The 24203-nt window shown below is 40.4% G+C and overlaps 1 protein-coding gene and 1 long non-coding RNA gene across 5 annotated transcripts in view; one reads left to right on the plus strand and one right to left on the minus strand.

Annotated features, from left to right (window-relative positions):
* LOC123873360 (1-phosphatidylinositol 4,5-bisphosphate phosphodiesterase) overlaps positions 1-24203 on the plus strand; it is a 66335-nt gene extending 42132 nt beyond the window's left edge. Inside the window, exons 6-22 of one of the 4 annotated variants that reach the window (XM_045918194.1) lie at positions 835-914; positions 5653-5889; positions 6364-6530; positions 7140-7350; positions 8210-8468; positions 12622-12819; positions 13785-13944; positions 14670-14827; positions 15593-15799; positions 16007-16171; positions 16719-16923; positions 17286-17417; positions 19656-19833; positions 20336-20539; positions 21398-21554; positions 22015-22104; positions 22859-24203. In XM_045918194.1, the coding sequence (XP_045774150.1) occupies positions 835-914; positions 5653-5889; positions 6364-6530; positions 7140-7350; positions 8210-8468; positions 12622-12819; positions 13785-13944; positions 14670-14827; positions 15593-15799; positions 16007-16171; positions 16719-16923; positions 17286-17417; positions 19656-19833; positions 20336-20539; positions 21398-21554; positions 22015-22104; positions 22859-22927 (2877 nt within the window). In that variant the 3' untranslated portion in view covers positions 22928-24203. Of the gene's footprint in view, positions 1-834; positions 915-3922; positions 4003-5652; positions 5890-6363; positions 6531-7139; positions 7351-8209; positions 8469-12621; positions 12820-13784; positions 13945-14669; positions 14828-15592; positions 15800-16006; positions 16172-16718; positions 16924-17285; positions 17418-19655; positions 19834-20335; positions 20540-21397; positions 21555-22014; positions 22105-22858 lie in introns of all 4 variants that reach the window. The other 3 variants (XM_045918196.1, XM_045918193.1, XM_045918195.1) reach the window with 3 other exon arrangements.
* Positions 10318-12032, minus strand: LOC123873384. The gene is made up of 2 exons (XR_006797675.1): positions 11553-12032; positions 10318-10418 (listed from the first exon to the last, which is right to left on the minus strand). It is a non-coding gene; the product is annotated as an uncharacterized LOC123873384 (long non-coding RNA).

Genomic DNA, 24203 nt, shown 5'->3' on the forward strand with positions numbered 1-24203 from the left:
TACGCGGTCTTAAAAATTTACATACAAATCTTTGAGCCCCTGTAATTTTAAAACTACATATTTTTAGAAAAATCTAAAACACCACAAACATAGATATTAGTTTCTAGAATATGTCTGCAAAATTTCATGGGCTTTGGTTGCTTAATATTCAAATGAAATTGGAACTACGATTGTATGAAACGAGTGACGGAGAGAGCCCTCTGATTTCAAAGAAGGTCTTTTAAATATCTGATAATATACTTTAAAATAAAATAATTTAGCTACATTAGAACCTAGAAAAGTAAATACTATGATCCTATCCTGAGAATTATGGGGTTTTGGGAAATTTACGAGACATTACACCGCGTTTAATAGCCTCATCGGGTGACAGAAGGGCTAGCTCATTTTATGCGCAACGGATCAGCCTGGCTGTCCAGCGTGGAAATGCTGCCAGTATTCTTGGCACCATTCCACGCGGGCATGATTTATATAGTGATTAGATAAGGCTAGCTTTAAGTTTTATTGTAATATTTTCATTTGTTAACCTAGCGAAACACATTAAATAATGGTGGACGAAATTTTCAATTAAATCATTAAGAATCGTCAAAGTCCGTGTAAGAAATTTCGTCTTTTATTTTTAATCCTTTATTTATAAGCTTTTACATTTATGCATGTCAGCCTCATTGTACCCTATCTTATCCTACAATTCTATCAATACATACAATTCCATCTTATCCTACAACCCTATCCTATCATACAAATTACAAATTCCTCAAGTTACTTAGAATGGATTTCAATAAGACCTCGGCCTTTCAAATGTTTTCCATCTAATCGGTCATACTTATTTGTACAAAGGTATGGTTGCAAGGGCTGAGAAAGATCACACACAATGTGAAGGCCAACAATGTGTGTCCAATGACATGCCTCAAGAAACAGTAAGTTTATTTGCAGGCATTCATCTTAGTGCCTTGATGTTGCATGATAATTATTGATAACTTAATATGCTTAGTCGGCGTTCGGTGCATGGATTAACCGCATGGCTTATTTTGAATGTGTTGGCAAATCTTTGCATTATTTTTGGTATAAACAATTAGTCATGTAGTGAATACTGGCGGTCGGTGGAGGTATTACGTGGATTTTAGACGGTTTCGAGATATTCTAAGAGCAATAATTACTAATAATTTAGAGCCTCAATAGCTCAACCGGTAAAGGAGTGGACTGAAAACCGAAAGGTCGACGGTTCAAACCCCGCCCGTTGCACTATTGTCGTACCTACTCCTAGCACAAGCCTGACGCTTAGTTGGAGAGGAAAGGGACATATTAGTCATTTTAACATGGCTAATAATCTTTTTTTTTTAAAACAAAAAAAAACAACAAAAAAATAATTGAGAAGAAGTAGGGTACTAGGTAAGTAGGTATTAGGGTAGGTATAGGTAGGTACCGTAAGTCAGCCATTCCCGAATTTTAGTTTACGTTCCAAACTTACATATTGAGTTAGGTATGGGGTGCCAGAAAAAAGATTACTGTAGTGATAAGGTCGCCCTTTGTTTTTGAGTGTGTCCTGTATTTTTAATCTTGAAGACAAATCGATAAATTCTGTGTGGTTTTTTACCTATAATGTTATATAGAATTTTGAAAGTAATTTTAGCCCAATCATTTTGTAAAATTAAATTATTTCGAAAATGCTTTGATAGAGTTACAGTTCTAGAGAGAACGAACTTACATGAAAAATCTTTTTCTAGATCCCGTTTGAGCTGTAGATTGGTACCTAGGTATGTTAGTCAGTCAGTTTCGTCATTTACTACTACGGAACGGCAGATAAACAAAGTTTTTCGATCAAGAAAAATTTCGTAGTTCTCTATGTATTATTTATTTCCCTTGATATACGGACAAAATATGGTAATGGGTAAAAAAAATTCGTGTGAAAGACTCCAGCCAGTCTACGATCTGCTTTGTTAAACAGATTTTGTTTCAATAAAACATTAACGGGACGAAATCGGGACTTTTTATTTTTATTATGAAAGTCAAATGAATTCAAATCACCTATCTCCCGACCATTTGCGTTACGTCCACGGAATTCTTAATAAGATCTGAATACGGACCACAGAATTGTAATGGAAGAAATGGTTCTCAGTCTAATACCGAGATTTTTGTCAATCGTTTCCATTTCATATACAAAGCCGAAGGTTCAATCAACGGTTATTTCTAGAAGATACCTAATTATGTTACCCCTATACCTAGAGTACGAAAATGTTGACATTAACTGACTGACTAAATACTGCCTGACAAGCAGGCTGGACTGACGACTGATTTACTCATGACTAGAGCTGTAGCGAACCGTATGTATTCGTTACTGAGTAACGGGTGCGCCATCTAGTACCGAGTACCGAAACGTTACTCACAAATGCATCTCGTTACTCGCACTTTTCGTCGTATGGCCGTTCCTACACTGTTTCGGTTCACGCAAGTACCGTAGATACGTGTATTGAAATGTTTGCTAACCGTATGTTTTACGCGCAGGCGCGCTCATTCGGTGAATTTAAAAACGTACGCTACAAAAACCGATGTTTGTTTAGTTTATTGTTAAAATTTTAAAAACGTACGATTCTGTTATGGTATCGTTCAAATAACCATATGAGCTTAATAATGAGACAGTTATTTCGAAATTGTAGACAGACACTCTAATTTTATTTATTAGTATAGATATTTAACATAAGCTCAAGCTCAAGGTAATTTTTTTAAATATTTTAGTAGATTCTACACTTATTAAATCAAACTAAATTGAGAATAACTTAAACACACGTCTGGTTCAAAATACGGAAAAGTGAGAAATTGCACCTTACGCAGCTTTGTATGTAATGTAGACCTCAGTATGTTTTCTACAAATTACGAATGTTGCGACGCGGACGCCGCGACATCATACTGTCGTACGCAATACGACTCGATCAAAAGTAACAAGTAACGATACGAAAGTAACGAGTACTAATTGTTATAGTAACGAATGCATACGGGTACGCTCGTTTTCGTTACTTTTACACCTCTACTCATGACTGACTGACTTACTTTTTCGCGCAGTACCCAGAGGTTTTGTATTTTAAATTAGATTCGCCAGAAGACTCGGTCCGTCGCCCCTTCATTTAGCTTCACCTACTCAACCTTCAGCTATAATTCAATAATAACCCTGTTACTTACGTTGTAAAATAATAAAAAATATTTCAGCCAAAAACAACAAATGAAATACAAACAGAGAGAGTATCATAGTCCCCAGGGAACCAAGGAGCCGACTAAACTTTATGATCCTTGGTTCCCGGAGAGCCAGCTGCTCACTTCTTATCTAGCTTAATATCTATTTTTAGCTTAATGAATTCTTAAACCTAGCTAATAAGTACAGTGGACCCCCGGTAATCCGGCAAACGTTTTGCAGGACATTGTCGGACTATCGAATTTGTCGGATTATGGAGTACTGTCTAAGACCCCCTATAATCCGGATTTTTTTACAAAAAAATACCTTGTAATCCGACAAATTACAAATCCAATGATAAGATTCTGTCATACATACAAACAAATCAGTACAAATCATACTTCACTATGTATGGCAAATTTAGTAAATTCAATAATAATAGACATGTCGGATTACAGGGGGTGCCGGATTAGACAGGGGCCGGATTACCGGGGGTCCACTGTATGTGTTTTAGCTGAACAGGGCTTGATGCGGCAGTCAGTCGACTGCAGCGCTGGTTTTCAGGCATGCCTCCAATGTCGCTTTATGTTTACAATTGCGGGCTATGAAGGTTTCAGTTTTTTTTTTGCATGATATTTAGCCCTTTTTTAACCGACTTCGAAAAAAGGAGAAGGTTCTCAATTCGTCAGAATCTTTTTTTTTGCATGATAGCACCATATGTTGGCATGACTTTGCATGTGCTTTGTGTCCCGCTTCGGCAAGGTGTGGAAGGAGTCGCTTCGTGCCATCACGCATAACAACAAGATCAACAACATTTGCCCCCGGATCAGCCTCATGAAACAGTGCGTACTCTTTTTTATTATTTTTAACCTACTTCAAAAAAGGAGGAGGTTCTCTATTAGACTATATGTTTTTTTTTTTGTATGTTTGTTACGCGATTACTCCGCCAAATACGAACCGATTTTTTATTTTTTTTTGGTAGGTCATACTTCCGAGGTAGTCCCATTTTAGTTTGGTGAAGGATAAAAAGTAGCCTATATCCTTCCCCGGAATGTATCCTAAGTCTAAACAAAATTTCATTAATATCGGTTCAATAGTTGAGCCGTGATAGCGTAGCAGACAGACAGACATACAGACAGACAGACATACAGATAGACAGACAGACAGACACACTTTCTCATTTATAATATTAGTTATGGATATGGATAAGCCACGGTTCGCTTGCTGCCAGTGACGAATGTATGTTACTCAGTACTGAAGTGACTGTTAATTTTTATTTTTGCAATTTTTCATATGTACTTATCTATTTAAAATTATTTAGTATGTCTATGTATCCCTTAGTTTTCTAAAGATAAACAAATCGCAGAAATAGAGCGTCATAACACTCACACAGTTTGAGCAAAAATTAAAATACTTACTTAATACTTTTCGGAGAAAAGCGTAAGCGACACGCCTTGTCGCTTTAGTGTTTATGTTAGAAGATACTGTTCTTGTTGTAGGTATAAGATTGTTTAATCATACGTCAACATCTATAACAAGAACAACAAATCTTTGTAGCTCGTTTGGTTCAGAAATAATCTTGTAGCAAAATATCTCTTCGCCTTACTCTTCGCATAAAAGTTGTTTGAAAGTTATGCGTCTATGGCTATGTATCAGAAGTAGGGTTGTCACCTTTTCATGAAAAAAATACACTGACGGAACGTTGCATGATCGATTTGTATTAAGTACATGAAATCTTTAACCGTAACATACCTACTATGTCCGTTATAGAGAGGGAGTCAGCGAGGGCCAGACCTACGTTATTTTATAAAAGTTGAAAGTTTCTCTGCATACTGCGATTTAGGTTTTTAAAAATCCCGTGGGAAATCTTTCATCTTTCAGGATCAAGTAGCCTAAGTATGTCACTCTCAAGGTTAAAGAATTATACCCATGCAAAAATCACGTCGATCCGTAGCTCCGTTGTAACGTGATTGAGGGACAAACCAATAAGCAAACACACTTTCGCATGAATAATATGATGAGTAGTGATTTGCGGGTAGGTACAGAATATTTTTATTAGTAACTATACCAACTATTGTACGTGTGACAACCCTAATGAACTAATATTTATTTTCGATATATAAACTCGCTCACGATCTCTAGACACATAAAAGCTTTTATTTAACTTCTACACAGATAATAATATAAGGGTTGGGTACGTTGATACTTTTGCCACTTGACTGCGATCTACCTGACCTTAAGGGCAATGTACACCGACAGAGAAGAGGCGCAGCGTTTTTCTTGATAATAACACAAACTAAGCTTGATGAAATATTTTGGCATACCTGCAGAAGTGGGAATCAGCCTTTATTTGTTCTGTGGGCATTAGAGAAAGTCCATTTGATTTTTCACAGGTAGCATGTGAAAAATCACACATGCTACTTGTGAAAAATCACATGTCATATTACTTTAAGTACCTACCTAGTTTTTTCATTTAATTTTATATTTTCTAGTTGGATGCGCTTGTCTTTCCTAACGGATCCAAAAGGCAAAGTTCCAGTAAAGGTGGTTGCACGAACATTCGCTTCGGGCAAGACGGAGAAGCTGGTCTACCAGTGCCTGTCAGACCTGGGCCTGCCCTCGGGGAAGAATGAAGCCATGGAGAAGGAAGCTTTCACCTTTGACAAGTTCTACGCCCTGTACCATAAGATTTGTCCGAGGAACGACATTGAGGAACTGTTTAGATCGATGTGAGTAACTTTTCGTAGCTATTGAACTGAATAATGGCGAAGGAAAACATCGTGAGGAAACCTGCATTCCTGAGAGTAGGTACGCCATAATGTTCTCGAAGGTATGTAGTGTGTCTGAATCCTTCTCATTCTGAAACGAGATCCGCTTTCAGTAGTGGGCTTACGATAGGTTGAGATGGTGATGATGATGATGATATGACATCTTCTAGGCGGTTCATTAACAAGGCTAAAATTTAAATGTCTGACGACCAAACTCTCGTGTTTGTCGGAGTATGGCCGACTAGTTTTGAACCCGTCAATGGTCCCTTTTGAATAGGCCTTTACTCGCGACAAATGCCTTGTTTGGTGAAATCGGGTCTTAGCCTTCAGTTATTTATATTTATATCGAACATCACTGACGAATTTCGATAGTTTAAACGCTAAAATAGGGATAGAATACAACACAATTGTACCAAATATCAATAAATATTCCAGCACGCAAGGCAAGTCAGACCGCATCAATCTGGAGCAGTTCGTGAACTTCCTGAACGAGAAGCAGCGGGACCCGCGCCTCAACGAGATCCTCTACCCGCTGTACGACGACAAGCGCGCGCTCGAGATCATCAACGACTACGAGCAGGAGGAGGATGCCAAGACTGCCAGTGAGTTCTTACATCCAAGAGCTGGATAAAACAATTGGATTTCATTGAAATCACACACACACACACACACACACACACACACACACACACACACACACACACACACACACACACACACACACACACAAACAAACGCGCGCGCGCGCGCAAGCAACACCCACTTACAGATCCAGAAACATATCCACATCCACATACATTGGTTGACTTAGGGCTTGTTCCGCTGTAATGCGGCGCTTCGCACCTTTTCTTTCTTTCCGTCTACGGAGAAACGGTTATGTTGCTTAGTGATGTATTATTATAAACCAGTGATTTTGTTACTGACTATGCCCACCACTTCGTCCGCCTGGATTTAGGTTTTCGAAATCCCGTGGGAACTCTTTGATTTTCCGGGATAAAAAGTAGTCTATATGCTAATCCAGGATCTATGTGCTTATCTGTTTCCGATCCAAATTGAAGCCAAATCCGTCTAGTAGTTTTTGCGTGAAGGAGTAATAAACATATACACCCACATACACCCAAACTTTCGCCATTATAATATTATGTAGTGTGATTTTATTTATTTATTTGATGATTTTATACCGATTAAAGTTTCATCTTTCTAATTTCCAGAATGTCTCACAAAAGACGGGCTCATCCGGTACCTCATGTCTGACGAGAACGCGCCGGTGTTCCTCGACCGCCTGGACTTCTACATGGAGATGGACCAGCCCTTGTCGCATTACTACATCAACTCCTCACACAACACCTACTTGTCCGGGAGACAGTTCGGCGGCAAGAGCTCCGTGGAGATGTACCGACAAGTCTTGCTGGCTGGATGCAGGTAACGTCTGAACCTAAGATATTTTTTTATTCCGATACAAGTTCTCGATCTCACCTGGTGGTAAGTGATGATGCAGTTTAAGATGGAAGTAGTGTAGGAGATCATACCGGAACGCTAACTCGCTTGGCGGCACAGCTTTGCCGGTATGGTTGTCTACCGCCTGGACTTCTACATGGAGATGGACCAGCCCTTGTCGCATTACTACATCAACTCCTCACACAACACCTACTTGTCCGGGAGACAGTTCGGCGGCAAGAGCTCTGTGGAGATGTACCGACAAGTCTTGTTGGCTGGATGCAGGTAATATCTCAACCTAAGATGTAGACACTCAAGCCCTATCTAGGTTGGGTCCACTGACCCACATTTCCTCACCCATTTTGCCCGTCTTAGGCATCCTTGTATTCAAACAAGGTCGGCTTACTTTTTTAAATTCCATTATAAGTCAGCCTTTGGCTAGAGTCAGCTGGTGGTAGTGATGATGCAGTCTAAGATGGAAGCGGGGATTGGAAGTGGTATGATAGTTTTTTTAAACCTATATACAGCTTTATCGGGCTCTACACAGCATCGTATCGAAACGTATGCGATTGTACTATTCAAACCTACCCTATATAAACCTAATACCCCTTTGGTTTCAACACAGCATCATACCGGAATGCCAAATCGCTTGGCGGCACGGCTTTGCCGGTAGGGTGGTAACTAGCCACGGCCGAAGCTTCTCATCAGACCAGACCAGTGATTCAAAAATAACAAAATTTCAACTTCCGTGCCGGGAATCGAAGACCTCCCACGAATAAGGCCACAGCGCTAACTACTGCGCCAGGGAGGTTGTCAAAAGGTTTAAATCATGTCTTCGTTTCAGATGCGTAGAACTGGATTGCTGGGACGGCAAAGGGGAAGACGAGGAGCCAATCATCACCCACGGCATGGCCATGTGTACCGACATACTGTTCAAAGACGTGATCTACGCGCTGAGAGACACGGCCTTCGTGACGTCAGACTACCCCGTCATCCTGTCCTTTGAGAACCATTGCTGCAAGGCGCAGCAGTACAAACTAGCCAAGTATTGCGACGAGATCCTCGGGGACTTGCTGCAGAAGGAGCCTTTGCCTGACTATCCAGTAAGTTGTCGATTCTTTACCTCAGATATGTTTCGGCAACCTATTAGCGCCGTTTAGTAAAACCGCGGATTCTAAACGAGCGAACTGGTAACCCAGTGTCGAAAACGGCCAAGTACGAGTCTGGCTCGCGCACCGAGGATTCCGTACCTACTCGGGTATTTTTTCCGACATTTTGCACGATAAATCAAAAACTACTATGCATTTTTCCTTTACTTATGCTATAAGACCCTACCTACTTGCCAAATTTCATTATTCTATGTCAACGGGAAGTACCCTATAGGTTTTCTTGACAGACACGACGGACTGACAGATAGACAGGCAACAAAGTGATCCTATAAGAGCCAGTCCACACGGCGCGTTGCGTCAGCGTTGCGTCGACGCAGCGCTACCACTGCGTTGTTTTACATACAAATAACCAAGGTGTTCACACGGCGCGCTGCGTCGTCGCAACGCACACATGACGGACAGCAGCCCCCGAGACGAAGCGGGAGGGGGTGTACTCGTGCGACGTCGGAGCGTCAGCGCTCAGTTGCTTGTGCGTTGACAGAGAGGATACACGGAAGCTCATTTCGTTTTACGTTTACGTTTTTGTATTTAGTTTTATTTGCAGGGTAAAATGAATACCATTGAAGAAATTGACATAGATTACTTGATTACATTGATACAGGAAAGGGAAATTATATGGGGCAAGTCAAACGTAGATTTTAAAAATAAAAATTTAAAAACAAAAGCCTGGGAAGACATATCAAAAGTTTTATTTCCTGATTCCGAGAATTTCACAGCTGAACGAAAAAATAAAGTTGGTGAGTTCACAGTACAGATATTTATGTTTTTTTTTATTTAAGAGGGCTTTCAAGATTTTCTTGCACCGCCAATTCCGCGATCAGTACAAAATTAATATCTCGACACTCTAAAATTTTAAAACTTAGGGAATTTAGATTAGCGTGAGTACTATTTTATTACTTAGCTCAAAACTAAGCTAGACTACGCTGAGTAGGTATAAAATATTATTTTTTTACTGATCGCGGAATTGGCGGTGCAAGAAAATCTTGAAAACCCTCATAATACAATTATACCTTATTTAGCTGCCAAGGCAGAGTTCCTCTAGTCATAAAATAGGTCGCATATTGCTGTCTTATGACATTCGGTGCTGTCTGTTCTTCATGTACGGGTTGTATTGGGAGAAATTCATCAACACTTATAGCAAATTTATCTCTTTGTCTAAAACCATCTCGATCAGCGACAAAATTGTGTAATACACAACATGCTTTTATAATGTCAGTAGCGAAGTCATAGGACACGTCTATCGGTCTGTGAAAAATGCGCCATTTGTTAGCCATAATCCCAAAAGCGCATTCGACATATCTTCTGGCTCTGCTTAGACGGTAATTGAAAACCTTTTGTTGTAAGTCGAGATTTTGACCGTATTATGGGCGCATAATATGTTTGCTCAGTCCAAAAGCTTCGTCACCCACAAATACATACGGGGTTGGTATATTGCTACCAGAGAGTGGCTGGGGTTGAGGTAGTGGTAAGTTGTTGTTAATCATTAGCTCGTACAGTTTAGAATTTTGTAATATGGTTGAATCGCATTCTTTTCCGTATGCACCGATGTCGACAAATACGAATTTGTAATTTGAATCCACAATAGCTAGCAACACAATCGAAAAAAAGGCTTTATAATTAAAAAAAAGTGAGCCACTATTTGCAGGATTACACACGCGGATATGTTTGCCGTCGATGGCACCAACACATTGAGGAAAATTTGCCTTTACATCAAAACCCCTCGCTATTGTTTGGAAACTTTCAGTTGTCAGTTCAGGGATGTTGTCTCGAAGAAGATTGGTCCATATAGCACGACAAACTCTTTGTATTATATATGCAATAGTAGATTTTCCCCGTTTGAATTTGAAATGTAAATCAGTTATTGAATTTCCACTTCCTAGGTATCTGAAAAGAAAATAATTATTATAATATGCATTTATGAGATAGATAGATACCCGAAAAAAAATACTGACATATTCAGACATCGATAGCAAATAACTTTCTCTATGTAACCAATTAATTCTGGAATCGCGAAAAAAATAGCAGCTGTTGCATACATTTTGATTCAGTAGGTATTGCTTTTTGTATGTAACAGCTGTTATATTTTCACGATTCCAGAGTCGGTCACATAGTGTTTGTTAACGATATCTGAATATGTCATTAAATTTTATCGAGAAATTCACTATGTATAAATTATTAAATCATGTTTACTATTGGTTTTGCAGGTAATGATTTAATAAAAAAATGGAGAAGTGTAAAAGATAATTACTTCAGATATTCAAAAAAATTAAAAGAAGCATCAAAATCGGGCTCGGGCGCTACGAAACTGAAGAAGTATCATTTATACAATCAACTCCTTTTTTTAAGAAAAGTGGAACAAAATGCCACCGAATCTAGCTTAGACTCGCCTAGAGAAATCAACAATGAATCTACGTCTACAAATGATGACATTACCACAGACAACACTCCGCGCTATGTTCCAGTCGCGCGCAAAAGGGCAATGCAAATGGATGAGTTTGAAAGAGAAGGACTAAAACTTCTCAAGGAGCCGGAAAATCGCCATATGTCCTTTTTCAGAGCTATATTGCCATCTATTCAAGAATTTTCCGACCGAGAAACTCTCCGTTTCCAAAGTAAAGTTATACAAATTATAGATGAAATGCGGTATGGACAAACATCATCATATGTGAGTGGCCCATCAACGTCTCACCAACCACCATATGGGTATCAAACAGCAAATTTTCAAAGTACATACATTTCTGATTTTAATAATTCAATTACATCTCCAGAAACATCTCAAGCAAGTGAAGAAACTGAATACGATTTTTCTAATTTCTAATTACTGGATGATATCTCTCTTAAATAATGTCTAAATTTAAAATTATGACAATTGCTGATTATTTGTGAGTTGATTACTCTCTTAAATAATGTCTAAATTTAAAATTATGACAATTGCTGATTATTTGTGAGTTGATTACTAATTAAACAAACCAAAAAAACTGTTATATTTTTATTACTTAAATATATTTATATAGTTACCTTAAAGTGATTCCCAGCATTTCTACTGGTTCCACTGGATTCCTCATATTAGTATAGTTTTTTCGTATGTGTGGTTCTAAGGACTTCAATAAACATTCGAAGCTGGATACACTCATTCTAAAAAAATTATAAAACTTCTTTTCGTCTAATAGCAACTCCCGATATTCTAAAAAAAAAAACTGTCCATCACGATTTCTTAATGAAATGAAAGGACTGATCCAGTACCGTCTTGTGATCTTGCGTCGATTTCGGCGGTGACGTAGTAATAGGAGCAATGCTAGACGTCTTTTCCGATCCATGATTTGCTATAGACTGACTGCGAATTTTTTTCAAAATACTTGCCGCAACTGTGCGTCGCCGCTGCGCCGACGGAACGTTGACTGCGTCATAGTAACGCTGCAGCGCCCGTGTGGCCGGCTATGCGTCAAAATATTTGCGTTGCGACGACGCAACGCAACGCAACGCGCCGTGTGGACACGCTCTAAGGGTTTCATTTTTCCTTTTGAGGTACGGAACCCTAAAACGAATACCTGGCTGAGTTTGTTGTGGGCTCTTCTCAGACCTGGGCGCATTTAGAATCCTTGTAGCTTTCGTTTTAAGTTTACGTAATTAATTATCACCACTAAGTTTATCATCCTACAAATCTAACAATTCTGATCATCAAAAGGTGTACAATTATAGTACCTACTTTGAATAAATGATTTGAGTTTGAGTTTAAGATGGTACCTAGTAGGTTATCTCGAAAGTGTTATGTCAGTTTTAGAAGAGTTTGGTAGAATTTTGTGACTTAGTCATTAGGGTGATACTATAGCCGAATTTTCCCGGACTAGACCTGAGTTAATTTAGGAATCCTCAATTTTCAAATTATTCCAACTGATAATCGAACCTAAAACCTACCATTTAAAAGGTACAAGGTAGTACCTACCTTACTAGAGAAGTCGTCAGAAAAAATTGAGGTTACTAGGTTATGTCAGTTTAAATTACGTTTAATAACAACACCCCAAACCCTTTGCTCATCCAATGGGTAAAAATACTAATCGCAGTACAGTTTTAATAACGTATGGTTCAGAAAAACCGTTGCTTCCAGCTGGAACCTGGCCAGCCCCTGCCGCCTCCCTCGCTGCTGAAGCGCAAGATCATGATCAAGAACAAGCGCCTCAAGCCTGAAGTGGAGAAGCAGGAGTTGGAGCTGTTCCGACAAGGGCAGTTCGTTATTGAGGATGAGGTGAAGGAAGACGCTTCTGCTGTCGTCTTGCCTGAGAAGAAAGTAAGCACATAGAATCACACTAATATTATAAAGGCGAAAGTTTGTGTGTGTGTGTGTGTGTGTGTGTGCGTGTGTGTGTGTGTGTGTGTGTGTGTGTGTGTGTGTGTGTGTGTATGTTTGTTACTCCTTCACGCAAAAACTACTGGACGGATTTGGCTGAAATTCGGAATGGAGATAGATAATATCCTGGATTAGCACATAGGCTACTTTTTATCCCGGAAAACCAAAGAGTTCCCACGGGATTTCGAAAAACCTAAATCCACGCGGACGAAGTCGCGGGCGTCAGCTAGTATAATATAACAGTACTGGATAATGCTACGACTTAAAACCCCTGGGATTCCTGCAATTTTCCTTTCACCATCTCGGATAAAATCGTAGCCTATGGCACTTTCCAGGTCTTTAATTATACTCATGCAAAAAATCACATTGCAACATGATTGAAGCACAAACCAATAAACCAACAAACAGACTTTGGCATATATGGGTAGTGATGAGTAAGTGATAATAATAGTGACGATTGCCGTGAAAGTCATGCGAACCTGGATGTCAATCATCAACAATCATCCTTCAAATGGACGCTCAGAGCATCAAATTAACCACCCAGAACATATTGGAAATCTTTTTTTTTTAATAGAATATTAGTCATTTTAATCATGACTAACATTCCCCTTTCCCCTCCAACTAAGCGTTAAGCATGTGCTAGGAGTGGGTACGACAATAGTGCAACGGGTGGGGTTTGAACCTCCGACCTTTCGTTTTTCAGTCCGCTCCTATATCCGTTGAGCTATTGAGGCTTTAATCATTGACTGACTAATCTGAATACTATTATATAAAATTATTAAGAGAGAGAAAGTTTAGTTTTTTTTAGTTTTTAACTATATCGGAACTTGCTATATTACCTTATTTCTTTTTCTCTACGGTATATAATACAAGTTATTCATTCATTCATTCGTTCATTCGTTCAGGTTGAAGAAGAAATAGTAGCAGAGGCGGCAGCTACAGGAGACGGCGACGCCCCGCCACCCGTACAATACACAGGATCAACCACCAACGTGCACCCCTGGCTATCATCGATGGTTAACTACGCGCAACCCATCAAATTCGTGAGCTTCGAGGAGGCTGAGAGTATGTATCACACTATAGCTAGTAGTACTTGAGCAATAAAGTTTCTCTGGTGGGAGGCTTCGGCCGTGGCTAGTTACCACCTTACCGGCAAATTCGGTACGATCCCGTGCAGAAACCAAAGAGTTTAATAAAAACTGCCTTACCCATTCTAGGTTACTGCGATTCCATCTCATACTGCATCATCACTTACCACCTGGTGAGATTGCAGTCAAGGGCTAACTTGTATCTGAGCAAAGCAAAAGGTTATTGTATAGGTAATAGAAGCGAAAGCAGCAGCATGCTGGAATGATGTTCTGCGACCCGTACAATATACAGGATCGATCACAATATATATCCCTGACCGTCGTCTACGCGTAACCAATCAAATTCGTGAGCTTCGAGGAGGCTGAAAGTCCCATAAAGCACAAGTTTTAAAAATGTATTAAAAGTATGCTCCTGGAAAAAGCTCATTATACAATCGAAGATTATGTAAATGACAAAAAAGCTTGGATTTAACTCGCTCCAGCAATACACGGTGCTGCAATTGCTTGTATACAGTATGGCATAATATTATTGTATATTGAATACTTGAAAAGAGCAACCGCCGAGTTTCTTGCTGGTTCTTCTCGGTAGGAACGGCATTCCAAACTAGTGGTAGATTATTTTGACGATTCAAAAGCACTTGTAAAAGTTTAATTGAATAAAAATACTTTGCATTTGAATAAAACAGTGTATTTTCCCTTCAGAAAAGAACATCCACCACAACATGTCCTCGTTCGCGGAGACGACCGGCATGAACTACCTCAAGTCGCAAGCCATAGACTTCGTCAACTACAACAAGCGGCAGATGTCCAGAATCTATCCCAAGGGCACACGCGCTGATTCCTCCAACTACATGCCTCAGGTAATTTTCAAAATTCAACTTCTTTTTATTCATGACTAGCTTATGATCGTTCGCGCGGGTTACATAAACTTCAACCCCCTATTTAACCCCCTTAGGGGTTGAATTTTCTACGTCATAATAACAATCTGCATGCCAAATTTCAGCCTGATCCGTTCAGTACTTTGAGCTGTGTGTGTGTCAGTCAGTCACCTATTCCTTTTATATACCTATTTAGATGTCTTCTGATGTAACGTCCTTCAATTTTAAAACCTACGAAATTAGCGCATCATCATAGTGAACTGTGGCATCATTTATTAAAGCTTTCAGTATTTTATTACGAAATTCTGCTTTGACAGAAAAGGAGTTACAAATATCGACCAATTTGTAATCATCTGACTGTGACAAGCTTAGATACATTCATAAATTAAAAAAAAGCGTTAGTTAATGGTATTTACTTTCATCATCAACCGATAGACGTCCATTGCTGGAAATAGGTATCTTATAAGAAATAGGAATTTTCCCACACCATGGTCTTGCGCCACCTGAAACCCGTGGCTTCCTGCGAATCGCTTGATGTAGTCGGTCCACCTAGCGGGAGGTCTGCCAACACTCGGCATTCCGCTGCTAGGTTGCCATTCTAGCGCCTTGGGACAACAGTGTCTGTTTTTTCGAACCATATAGCACCCACTTCAGCTTTGCAACCAGTTAAGCTATGTCGGTTACTGTGGTTCTCCGATGGATCTCCTCATTACTGATTACTGTTATTTATTATCCAATTGTCTCCAGGTGTTCTGGAACGCGGGCTGCCAGATGGTGTCCCTCAACTTCCAGACCTCCGACTTGCCGATGCAGCTGAACCAGGGCAAGTTCGAATACAACGGCAATTGCGGCTACCTGCTCAAGCCGGACTTCATGCGGCGCGCCGACCGCAGCTTCGATCCCTTCGCCGACGCGCCCGTGGATGGCGTCATCGCTGCGCAGTGTGGTGTGCAGGTAGGTGCGCCAATCCTGAACCCGGCCAGTTTAGTACAACGGCAACTGCGGCATATGCTCTCAAACGTGTGTGAAGTATGCCAGTTCGCACTTGGCCAGCGTGGTAGACTATGGCCAAACCCTTCTAATACTAAGCGGAGACTTGTGCTCTGTAGTGAGCCGGCGATGGCTTGATCATGATGATGCTGATGACGAATTTTTCAACAGGTCATAGCCGGGCAGTTCTTGTCAGACAAGAAAGTGGGCACATACGTGGAAGTGGACATGTACGGGCTGCCAACCGACACCATCCGTAAGGAGTTCCGTACGCGCATGGTACCCGCCAACGGACTGAACCCGGTCTATAATGAGGAACCCTTCTTGTTCCGAAAGGTGAGCTTTACAAGTACTATTATTCCCTACAGATGGTGATGGCCATTTTCTAGTAAGGTGATATATCATACCGGGTAATCGATATCGATAATTTTTTTGGTACGCAACAAAATGAAAGTAAAAGTTCTACTACTTCTGGTGGCAGGCTTCGGCCGTGGCTAGTTATCACCCTACCGGCAAAGCCGTGCCGCCAAGCGATTTAGCGCTCCGGGACGATGCCGTGTAGAAACCAAAGGAGTATTGGTTTAATGATAACTGCCATACCCCTGCCATGTTAGCCCGCTTCCGTCTTAGACTGCATCATCACTTACCACCAGGTGAGATTGCAGTCAAGGGCTAACCTGGAATGTATACCTATGGCAGTTTTATTAATCGCGTACCCCTTTGGTTTCTACACGGCATGTCGGCACGACAAGCTTCCCACCAGAGCAAACAAGAGCATTTATGAATTGTAAAATTCTAAACCCTTGCTGGTAATCGAACCCGGGGCCTCCCACTAATAAGACCATGAAAGGTCGTCAGTTTTTACGATATCATCGTTCCACAGGTCGTATTACCAGACCTGGCCGTGCTCCGCTTCGGCGTGTACGAAGAGAGCGGCAAGCTGCTCGGCCAACGCATCCTGCCGCTGGACGGCTTGCAGGCTGGCTACCGCCACATCTCGCTGCGGACGGAGGCCAACTTCCCCATGTCGCTGCCCATGCTGTTCTGTAATATTGAGCTGAAGATCTACGTGCCTGATGGGTTTGAAGGTAAGAGATTACTAACTCTAGTGAAAGTTCATTGGCATCACACCCACTAAGACTTGCAAGCCGGGTACAGGCACATCCCCCTGATGATGGAGGCTGTTTCAAATGTTAGTACATTTGAAATTTGGACACCAAAATCAAACCCTCCCCCTGCTCCCTCTCAATTTGTACTAGCTTAGACCAGAGAGACCAGAGACCAGAGAGCATAGAGGTTACCAATACACCCATTGTAAAGTTAGTCATAGATTGTAATTTGTAACCATGTTTTAGTCTTCAAACGATTTGATTCTCCGTGATATCTTCTGCGCGGTTGACATTTTTAAATACCCATAATTATGAAAAAAGTTTAACTATTCTTATTTCAGACTTCATGGCTGCCTTGTCCGACCCTCGAGCATTCATGGGGGCGGCCAAGGAACGAACGGACAACATGAAACAGATGGGCATTGAGGAAAGTGGTCCAGAGAAGAAGGCGCCGGTTGAGGAGAAGAAAGAAGGTGGGTACCTACTTTACCATAATCCATACTGGCATTACAAAATCGAAAGTGTTTGTATGTGAAGGTTTGTACGTTACTTTTTATCATATATCCCGGGGACAGATATAGGGTCCTTTTTAGGGTTCCGCACCTCAAAAGGAAAAAACGGAACCCTTATAGGATCACTTTGTTGTCTGTCTGTTCGTCCGTCCGTCAAGAAACCTATAGGGTGCTTCCCGTTGACCTAGAATCATGAAATTGGACAGGTAGGTAGGTCTAATAGCACAAGTACAGGAATAAATCTGAAAACTGCGAATTTGTGGTCACATCATTTAAAAAAAAAATTAAAATATGTTTCAATTTTCAAAGTAAGATAACTATACCAAGTGGGGTATCATATGAAGGGGTACCTGTACATTCTAAAACAGATTTTTATTTATTTTTATGCATAATAGTTTTTGATTTATTGTGCAAAATGTTGGAAAAAAATACCGAGTACGGAACCCTCAGTGCGCGAGTCTGACTCGCACTTGGCCGGTTAAAACTTAGGTACAGTACAAAATGTTTTGAAGAGATGCCCGAAATTCGCAGAAATTAACGCAAGTTATGACGTCCGATTAAAGAAAATCAGATTGTTTACGTTGTGTAGTCGGCCTGTAGGTAGACTCCCGAAATAGCCACTGAAATCATAATTTACGCTGAAACTCCCGCGTACCGTGCCCGTCCGTGTCCATTCGATATTTAGGTCTTCATTAAAATGCCCAAGTCTTAAGCAATAGCGATAATAAAAAATCGTGCATGTAACCTTTCCGCGGTTGAAATAAAACTAAAACACATCGGTTAAAGATGGCGACCTCAAAAAAGCTGTTCTGTTTAGCGGCTGATTAAGGAAAAGATCATTGTTTTGAGATCCGTAGGAGAGCCAGAGTAACCGACGTAGCTCAGCGTGTAGCAACAGGGCACGGGTACATATTTTGAAAAACCGATAAACGTATCTTTCGTTCCCCATTTTTCAATTAAGGCCAAAATGTAAGATAGGCGGCTAAAGATACTTAGTAAGCAAGCGATCTGTGGTGTTTGCCGATGCTTGCTGTATGTTGTTTATCTCAAGCATCTGGCGGAACGGTAAAAATATCAAATCGCTACGTCTATCACTTGCGCCATACAACCTGGGATTTGCCATATTTCGAGCGCAGATATTATAGCGAAAGCTGTAGATTGCCCATACGTATTACTGCGCTGCACAAAAAGGTTGGAAAATAATGTGCAGTGGTATATACCGTGCAGTGCTATATACCGAATAGTGGTATATACCGTGCAGTGCTATATTCCGAGTAGTGGTATATACCGTGCAGTGCTATATACCGAATAGTGCTATATACCGTGCAGTGCTATGTACCAAATATATTTTAGTCACAAATGGATTATTGTCATATAAGTAGGTATTCATTAGTGCGTACTGTGTAGCTACGTGTAGTGATAATACTGAAATGTGGAAAACTAAAGGTAGGTACCTACTTAAACAAAAGTTTAATAAATCAGTCAAGTGCGAGTCGGATTCGCTCACGAAGGGTTCCGTACCATCATACATTATAATATGTACTCACTTATTAGATTATTTTAATTGCATGGCGGCCATTTTAAATTCACCTTCTTGTTTTTTTTAATTGTTTCTTGTTATTATAGTAGCAAATCGAAATAAACACTGTGAAAATTTCAACTCTCTACTTATCATGAGATACATCCCTCTGATAGATAGACAGCAAAGGCTTATAAGGAGTTGGTTATAAGGGTACAAAACCCTAAAAATAGTTTTGTCTTGTGAAGACAAGAAGAGAACTGAAAAAATTTTTTTTTACTAAAAAACTGTTGAATTGAGTAGTTCATCCCACTAGGAATAAGAAATTTCTGACTTTACTGCGAAATAGCCACAATTTTTTTTTAACCGATTTATAGCTGCAATTACTCTTTCTTTGTCGAACTGAGATATTTTGGGAATTGATGATTACTGCGCTATGACCACCTTGAAACTCAAATATGTAGTTCGGACATACACACATTTGCCATGACCTACTTACGAGTAGATTTAAGAAATGGGCGATAGATATTGTAATCAAAATAAACTTTTTTAATTAGAGATTCAGAAGTCTAGTAAATTAGTATACTTTTTTGGCGTAAACAAACATCACTTATTTTTAAGGTTCCCTATAATGGCTCATTGAGTTTATTAAATCCTTAATCTTTTATCTATGATTTCAGAGCCTCTAGTCTTCGAGCCAATTACAGTGGAGTCGTTAAGGCAAGAGAAGGGTTTCTTGAAGACAGGCAAGAAACAGCAGAAAGATCTAGATGTGATGAAGAAGCGCCACGCCAAGGAGAAGATGACACTGCAGAAGCAGCAGTGTGCTGCGCTAGAGAAGATGATCAAGGGCAAGAAGTAAGTGTGATTTAAAACTACTTGATATAAAGGCAGGCAAGAGGCTGCGAGGTCAGGCAAGAGCTAGGCAAGACACAGTAATGCACTGTGCTAGAAAAGGTGATTAAGTGTAATTTAGTGTTGAGCCAGGGAAGAGGAAAGCAAAAGAAGTCAAAAAGTAGGTAAGAAGCAGATGTGCACCGTGTTGGAGAAGCTGATAAAAGGCAAGAAGTGTAATTTTTATTGATATAGGCAAAAGATAAACAAGGCAGAAGTGCACTGCATACAGAGGTGATCCAGGGCAAGAAGTGTATTTTAAGTATTTGATAGGCAAGAGAGCGAAAAATCTAGACATGATTAAGAAGCGCCGAGCCAAGGACAAAATGACGCTGCAGAAACAGATCATCACAAAAAAATTAAAAAATATAACTCCTTGTATACTTCTTGGTACGGAACCCTTCGTGTGCGACCCCGACTAGCACTCGACCGGTTCTTTAAACTACGACTTTCTTCCACTTTTCAGTAAGGAGCAGTTAAGCGCCGACGCGGCCTTCCGTACATTGGTCGGGGAGCAGGCGGGCGCGTGGGGCGAGCTAGTGCGAAAACAACGTGCTGAGATGTGTGCGGCCGCCAGGACCAGGCTGCACGAGCAGCGGGATATGCTCAAGAAGTTCTGCGAGCAGGCGCAGCTGGCGCAGATGAAGCAGCTGGAAGCCAAGCATGAGAGGTGAGTGGGCTACTCTGTAAGACAGTGGTGAGACTAGCAAGTGGGTGAGCACGAGAGATGGATGAAACTGGGTGGTGAGTGAGTATGAGATGGGTGAGACTGGGCGGTGAGTGAGTATGAGATGGGTGAGACTGGGTAGCGAGTAAGTATGAGATGGGTGAGGTATTAGGAAATAGGCGGGCCTTTAGGGCGAGCTGGAAACAATGTGCGGCCACCAGGACCAGGCTGCACGAGCCAAGGGATATGCTCAAGACGTTCAGCGAGCAGGCGCAACTGGCGCAGATGAAGCAGCTGGAAGCCAAGCATGAGAGGTGAGTGGGCTAGTGGTAAGTGGTGAAACTTGTAATCACCACTTACCACTAGCCCACGTGGGTGAGCACGAAATATGGGTGAGACTGGGTGGTGAGTGAGTATGAGATGGATGAGCTATTAAGAAATAAGCGGGTGCTTGTTGCTGGAAGCTGGAAACAATGTGCTGAATTATGTGAGGCCACCAGGACAAGGCTGCACGAACAGAGATATGCTGAAGAAGTTCATGCACTAGTGAGACTATGTAATGAGTGAGACTGTGTAATGAGTGAGTACGAGATGGGTGAGACTGAGTAATGAATGAGTATGAAATGCGTGAGGTATTAGAAAGTTCTGGGAACAGGCGCAACTGTCGCAGATGAAGCGGCTTGACGCTAAGCACTGGCTAGTGAATGAGTATGAGGTGGCTGAGGCTAGGTAGTGAGTAAGTATGAGATGGGTGAGACTAGGTGGTGAGTGAGTAGTTAGAGTAAGGATTAATTTCTTACGCTTCCAACCATAAATAACTATGGATTTGTGATATTAATATGGTTTTCTGCAATACCCCAGGGAGCTGAAGGAGATGAACACGCGACAAGCCAAGATCAGCGTGGAGACGAGCAAGGAGGTAGCCAACGATAAGACGCTGAAGACCAAACAGGAGAAGGACCGGCGCCTGCGCGAGAAAAAGCAGAACAACACCAAGAAGTTCATGGACGAACGAAAGGTAGGTACTTTTTACTTATTCTTCAATGACATAAAATAAAATGTATTTATTTCATACTAGCGACCCACCCCGGTTTGGCACGAATGATCGTAGATTCTAACAATTCCATCTAGCAACATTATTTGGTCCTATTACAAAAGAATAAGACAGCATTTTCGATGAAAGCTCTGTCGGATTTAGTATTTTTCAAACCCGTATTGTATAGCGTGCAAAATTCGGGTCAATACCCTACCTACGACCCGGCATTGACTTCGAGTGACCTATTTACGGAACGTTTGTGGACCCCTGGCGTCAGTCAGATGTTTTATTTGCAATATATTGTGAACTTTTAAAAAATAGAGGATTTTTTATGATATCAGTAATCGTCATTACTATAACCTGTCTTCGTTTTTGCTAGCGTTTTGGTTGCACCCTGTATATCTACTATGAACTCAACCTTTAATTGTTGTTATTATTACAGACACAAACCATCAAACAGAATCGCGAAAAAGACAAGTTGAAAGCTACCCACGATAAACAGATGGAGGAACTGTCTAAGGACATCGATAATGTGAGTATTTGTCCTACTCCTTCCACGGAAAGAAGTTAGTATAACGCTCTCTCTGTTACGCAATCCCAAACAAATGACAGAGACAAAAATCTCAGTGGGCGTTAACCATTTTGATACACCATCCAATGTGACGTATGGTAATTGTATGAAGCCGCACGCACTCCCGAAAAGAATACGCGCGAACGACTTCACACAAATCCTATGTCACAGAATTCTGCGGAAAAAAATCGCGCGGTGGAATTCCGCAGTGCGGTGTTGCTCTTAACTCAGACCACTTCATAGTGCTTTTTGGAATTTTAGGCGTTACTTTGCGAAAGTCCATGATATGCAAAGAATCAAAAGCTTAATTTGCTATAATCCGCTGAAAAAGGCAAATCTATATGGTACATTGCAAAGTGCAATTTGTGCGTTGTAAGGTCTAGGTACATCTCCTGAGGATGCTCCGGTGTCAGAGCGAAACGTGCGTCGATTATGTTCTGGTGGATTTGCATGGTGGTACTTAGGGCTTGCTTGATGGCTGGCTTTTTCTGCATGCTTAGCAGTGGGAGGGCGGGTGGTGCATGTCGCATGTTGTACCATACATGCCTTTTTCAACGGATTTTAGCAAATTAAGCTTTTGATTGTTTGAGTACGAAATCGTATTTAAAGTGAAATCGTTTAAAATTGAAGACAGGACATGTTGCCAGTTCACAATCCGAAAAATTTGCCAAAAAATAGTACCAGTGTTTTATTCCAAGATTTTCTTTTTTAACAGCTGATCGAGATGTACAAAATGGAGGAATCAGAATTTGAGATGGCGAGCAAGACCGAGTTCTTTGCATGAAAGTATCCGGACATTGCTCCGTTACTTGAGCAATTGACGGGAACTGACTTGACAGTGAAGTGATCTCCTTAATTATAACTATACATACTTAATTATTTAAATATATTAGGCCGGTTGTCCATTGGGACTGGCTTTCGCAGTGGAGAACTTTCCAGGGTCAGTTTCTTAAAAGTTCCTGGAAAGTTTCCAATTTCTTGCGGCAAGTCGACTTCAGCAAGTTTTGCATACTAAAATTTGCAGAAATTGACAGTTAATCCGATAGTGACAGCGACTTCTGCGAGAAAACTTGCCAGTGGACATTCGGCTTTATGATGGAAACACATTCGCAACACGCCACTCCACCCAGTCACTAAAACTGTTTTTTTTTTTCAGAGCCGATTTTTCAACCGTCAAATAACTTTTATCTGAGGAACAGATTTGAGGTATTAGTTTTTGTATAGGTAATCTGTCAAAACGTCATTCCTCAGATAAAAGTTATTTGAAAATCGAAAAAGTTTGATAAATCTACCCTCATTTAACTTTTCAGGCGCCAACCCTGGTGCCTAAAGGAGTATTAGGTACTGAAATAATTATAATAATTATTATTATTTAAGTGTCGTGAGGTAACTTCACAGCACGTGGCATAGGTATCTACTGCTATGCGACGCGTGGGGTGGCTTTTAAAAAATGTGTTTCTACCCTACTTTAAATACTGCGTAATTTAGCAATTCATTATTTATTCGTATGGAAAATCTATATTTTTAGTGGTACTTTTAGTATCTGCCTAACTATAAAAGTTGGGTTTACGCAAAGTGCCAAAACAACCGTTTTTCATTTATATTTTCACTATTTAATGACCTAATACAAAATGTAGGTTTTTTTTTTATTTGAAAAATAAAGGTTTTTTTTGCACTTTTAGAATAATTTTCGCATTGTTTTGAATTTGTAAATTAATAAAAAATATAACTTTTTAACATCATACATGCATAGTTTAAGACTTCTCTTGATATATTTTTTTCTTATAGCGTGATTTAGGATTTTGTTCTCTTTACGGGTAAAAGTATAGAACCTCTTTATTACCTAGTCACTGATCGAATATTACTATAGACAATTTTGGTATGTACTTATTTTAATTATATTTTTTGGGTTCCTTAGTGAATCAAGGAACTCTTATAGTTTTGTCAAGTAATGTGCGTCTATCTGCCTGTGTGTCACAGTCATTTTAAAAACAAACTATTAGTTGGCACAGTTATAGAAAGTTGTTACTGTTACATAGACATATTATAATATACTGAAT

This window comes from Maniola jurtina, chromosome 16 (genome assembly GCF_905333055.1).
Source record: "Maniola jurtina chromosome 16, ilManJurt1.1, whole genome shotgun sequence".
In the NCBI taxonomy this organism is placed as follows: Eukaryota; Metazoa; Arthropoda; class Insecta; order Lepidoptera; family Nymphalidae; genus Maniola; species Maniola jurtina.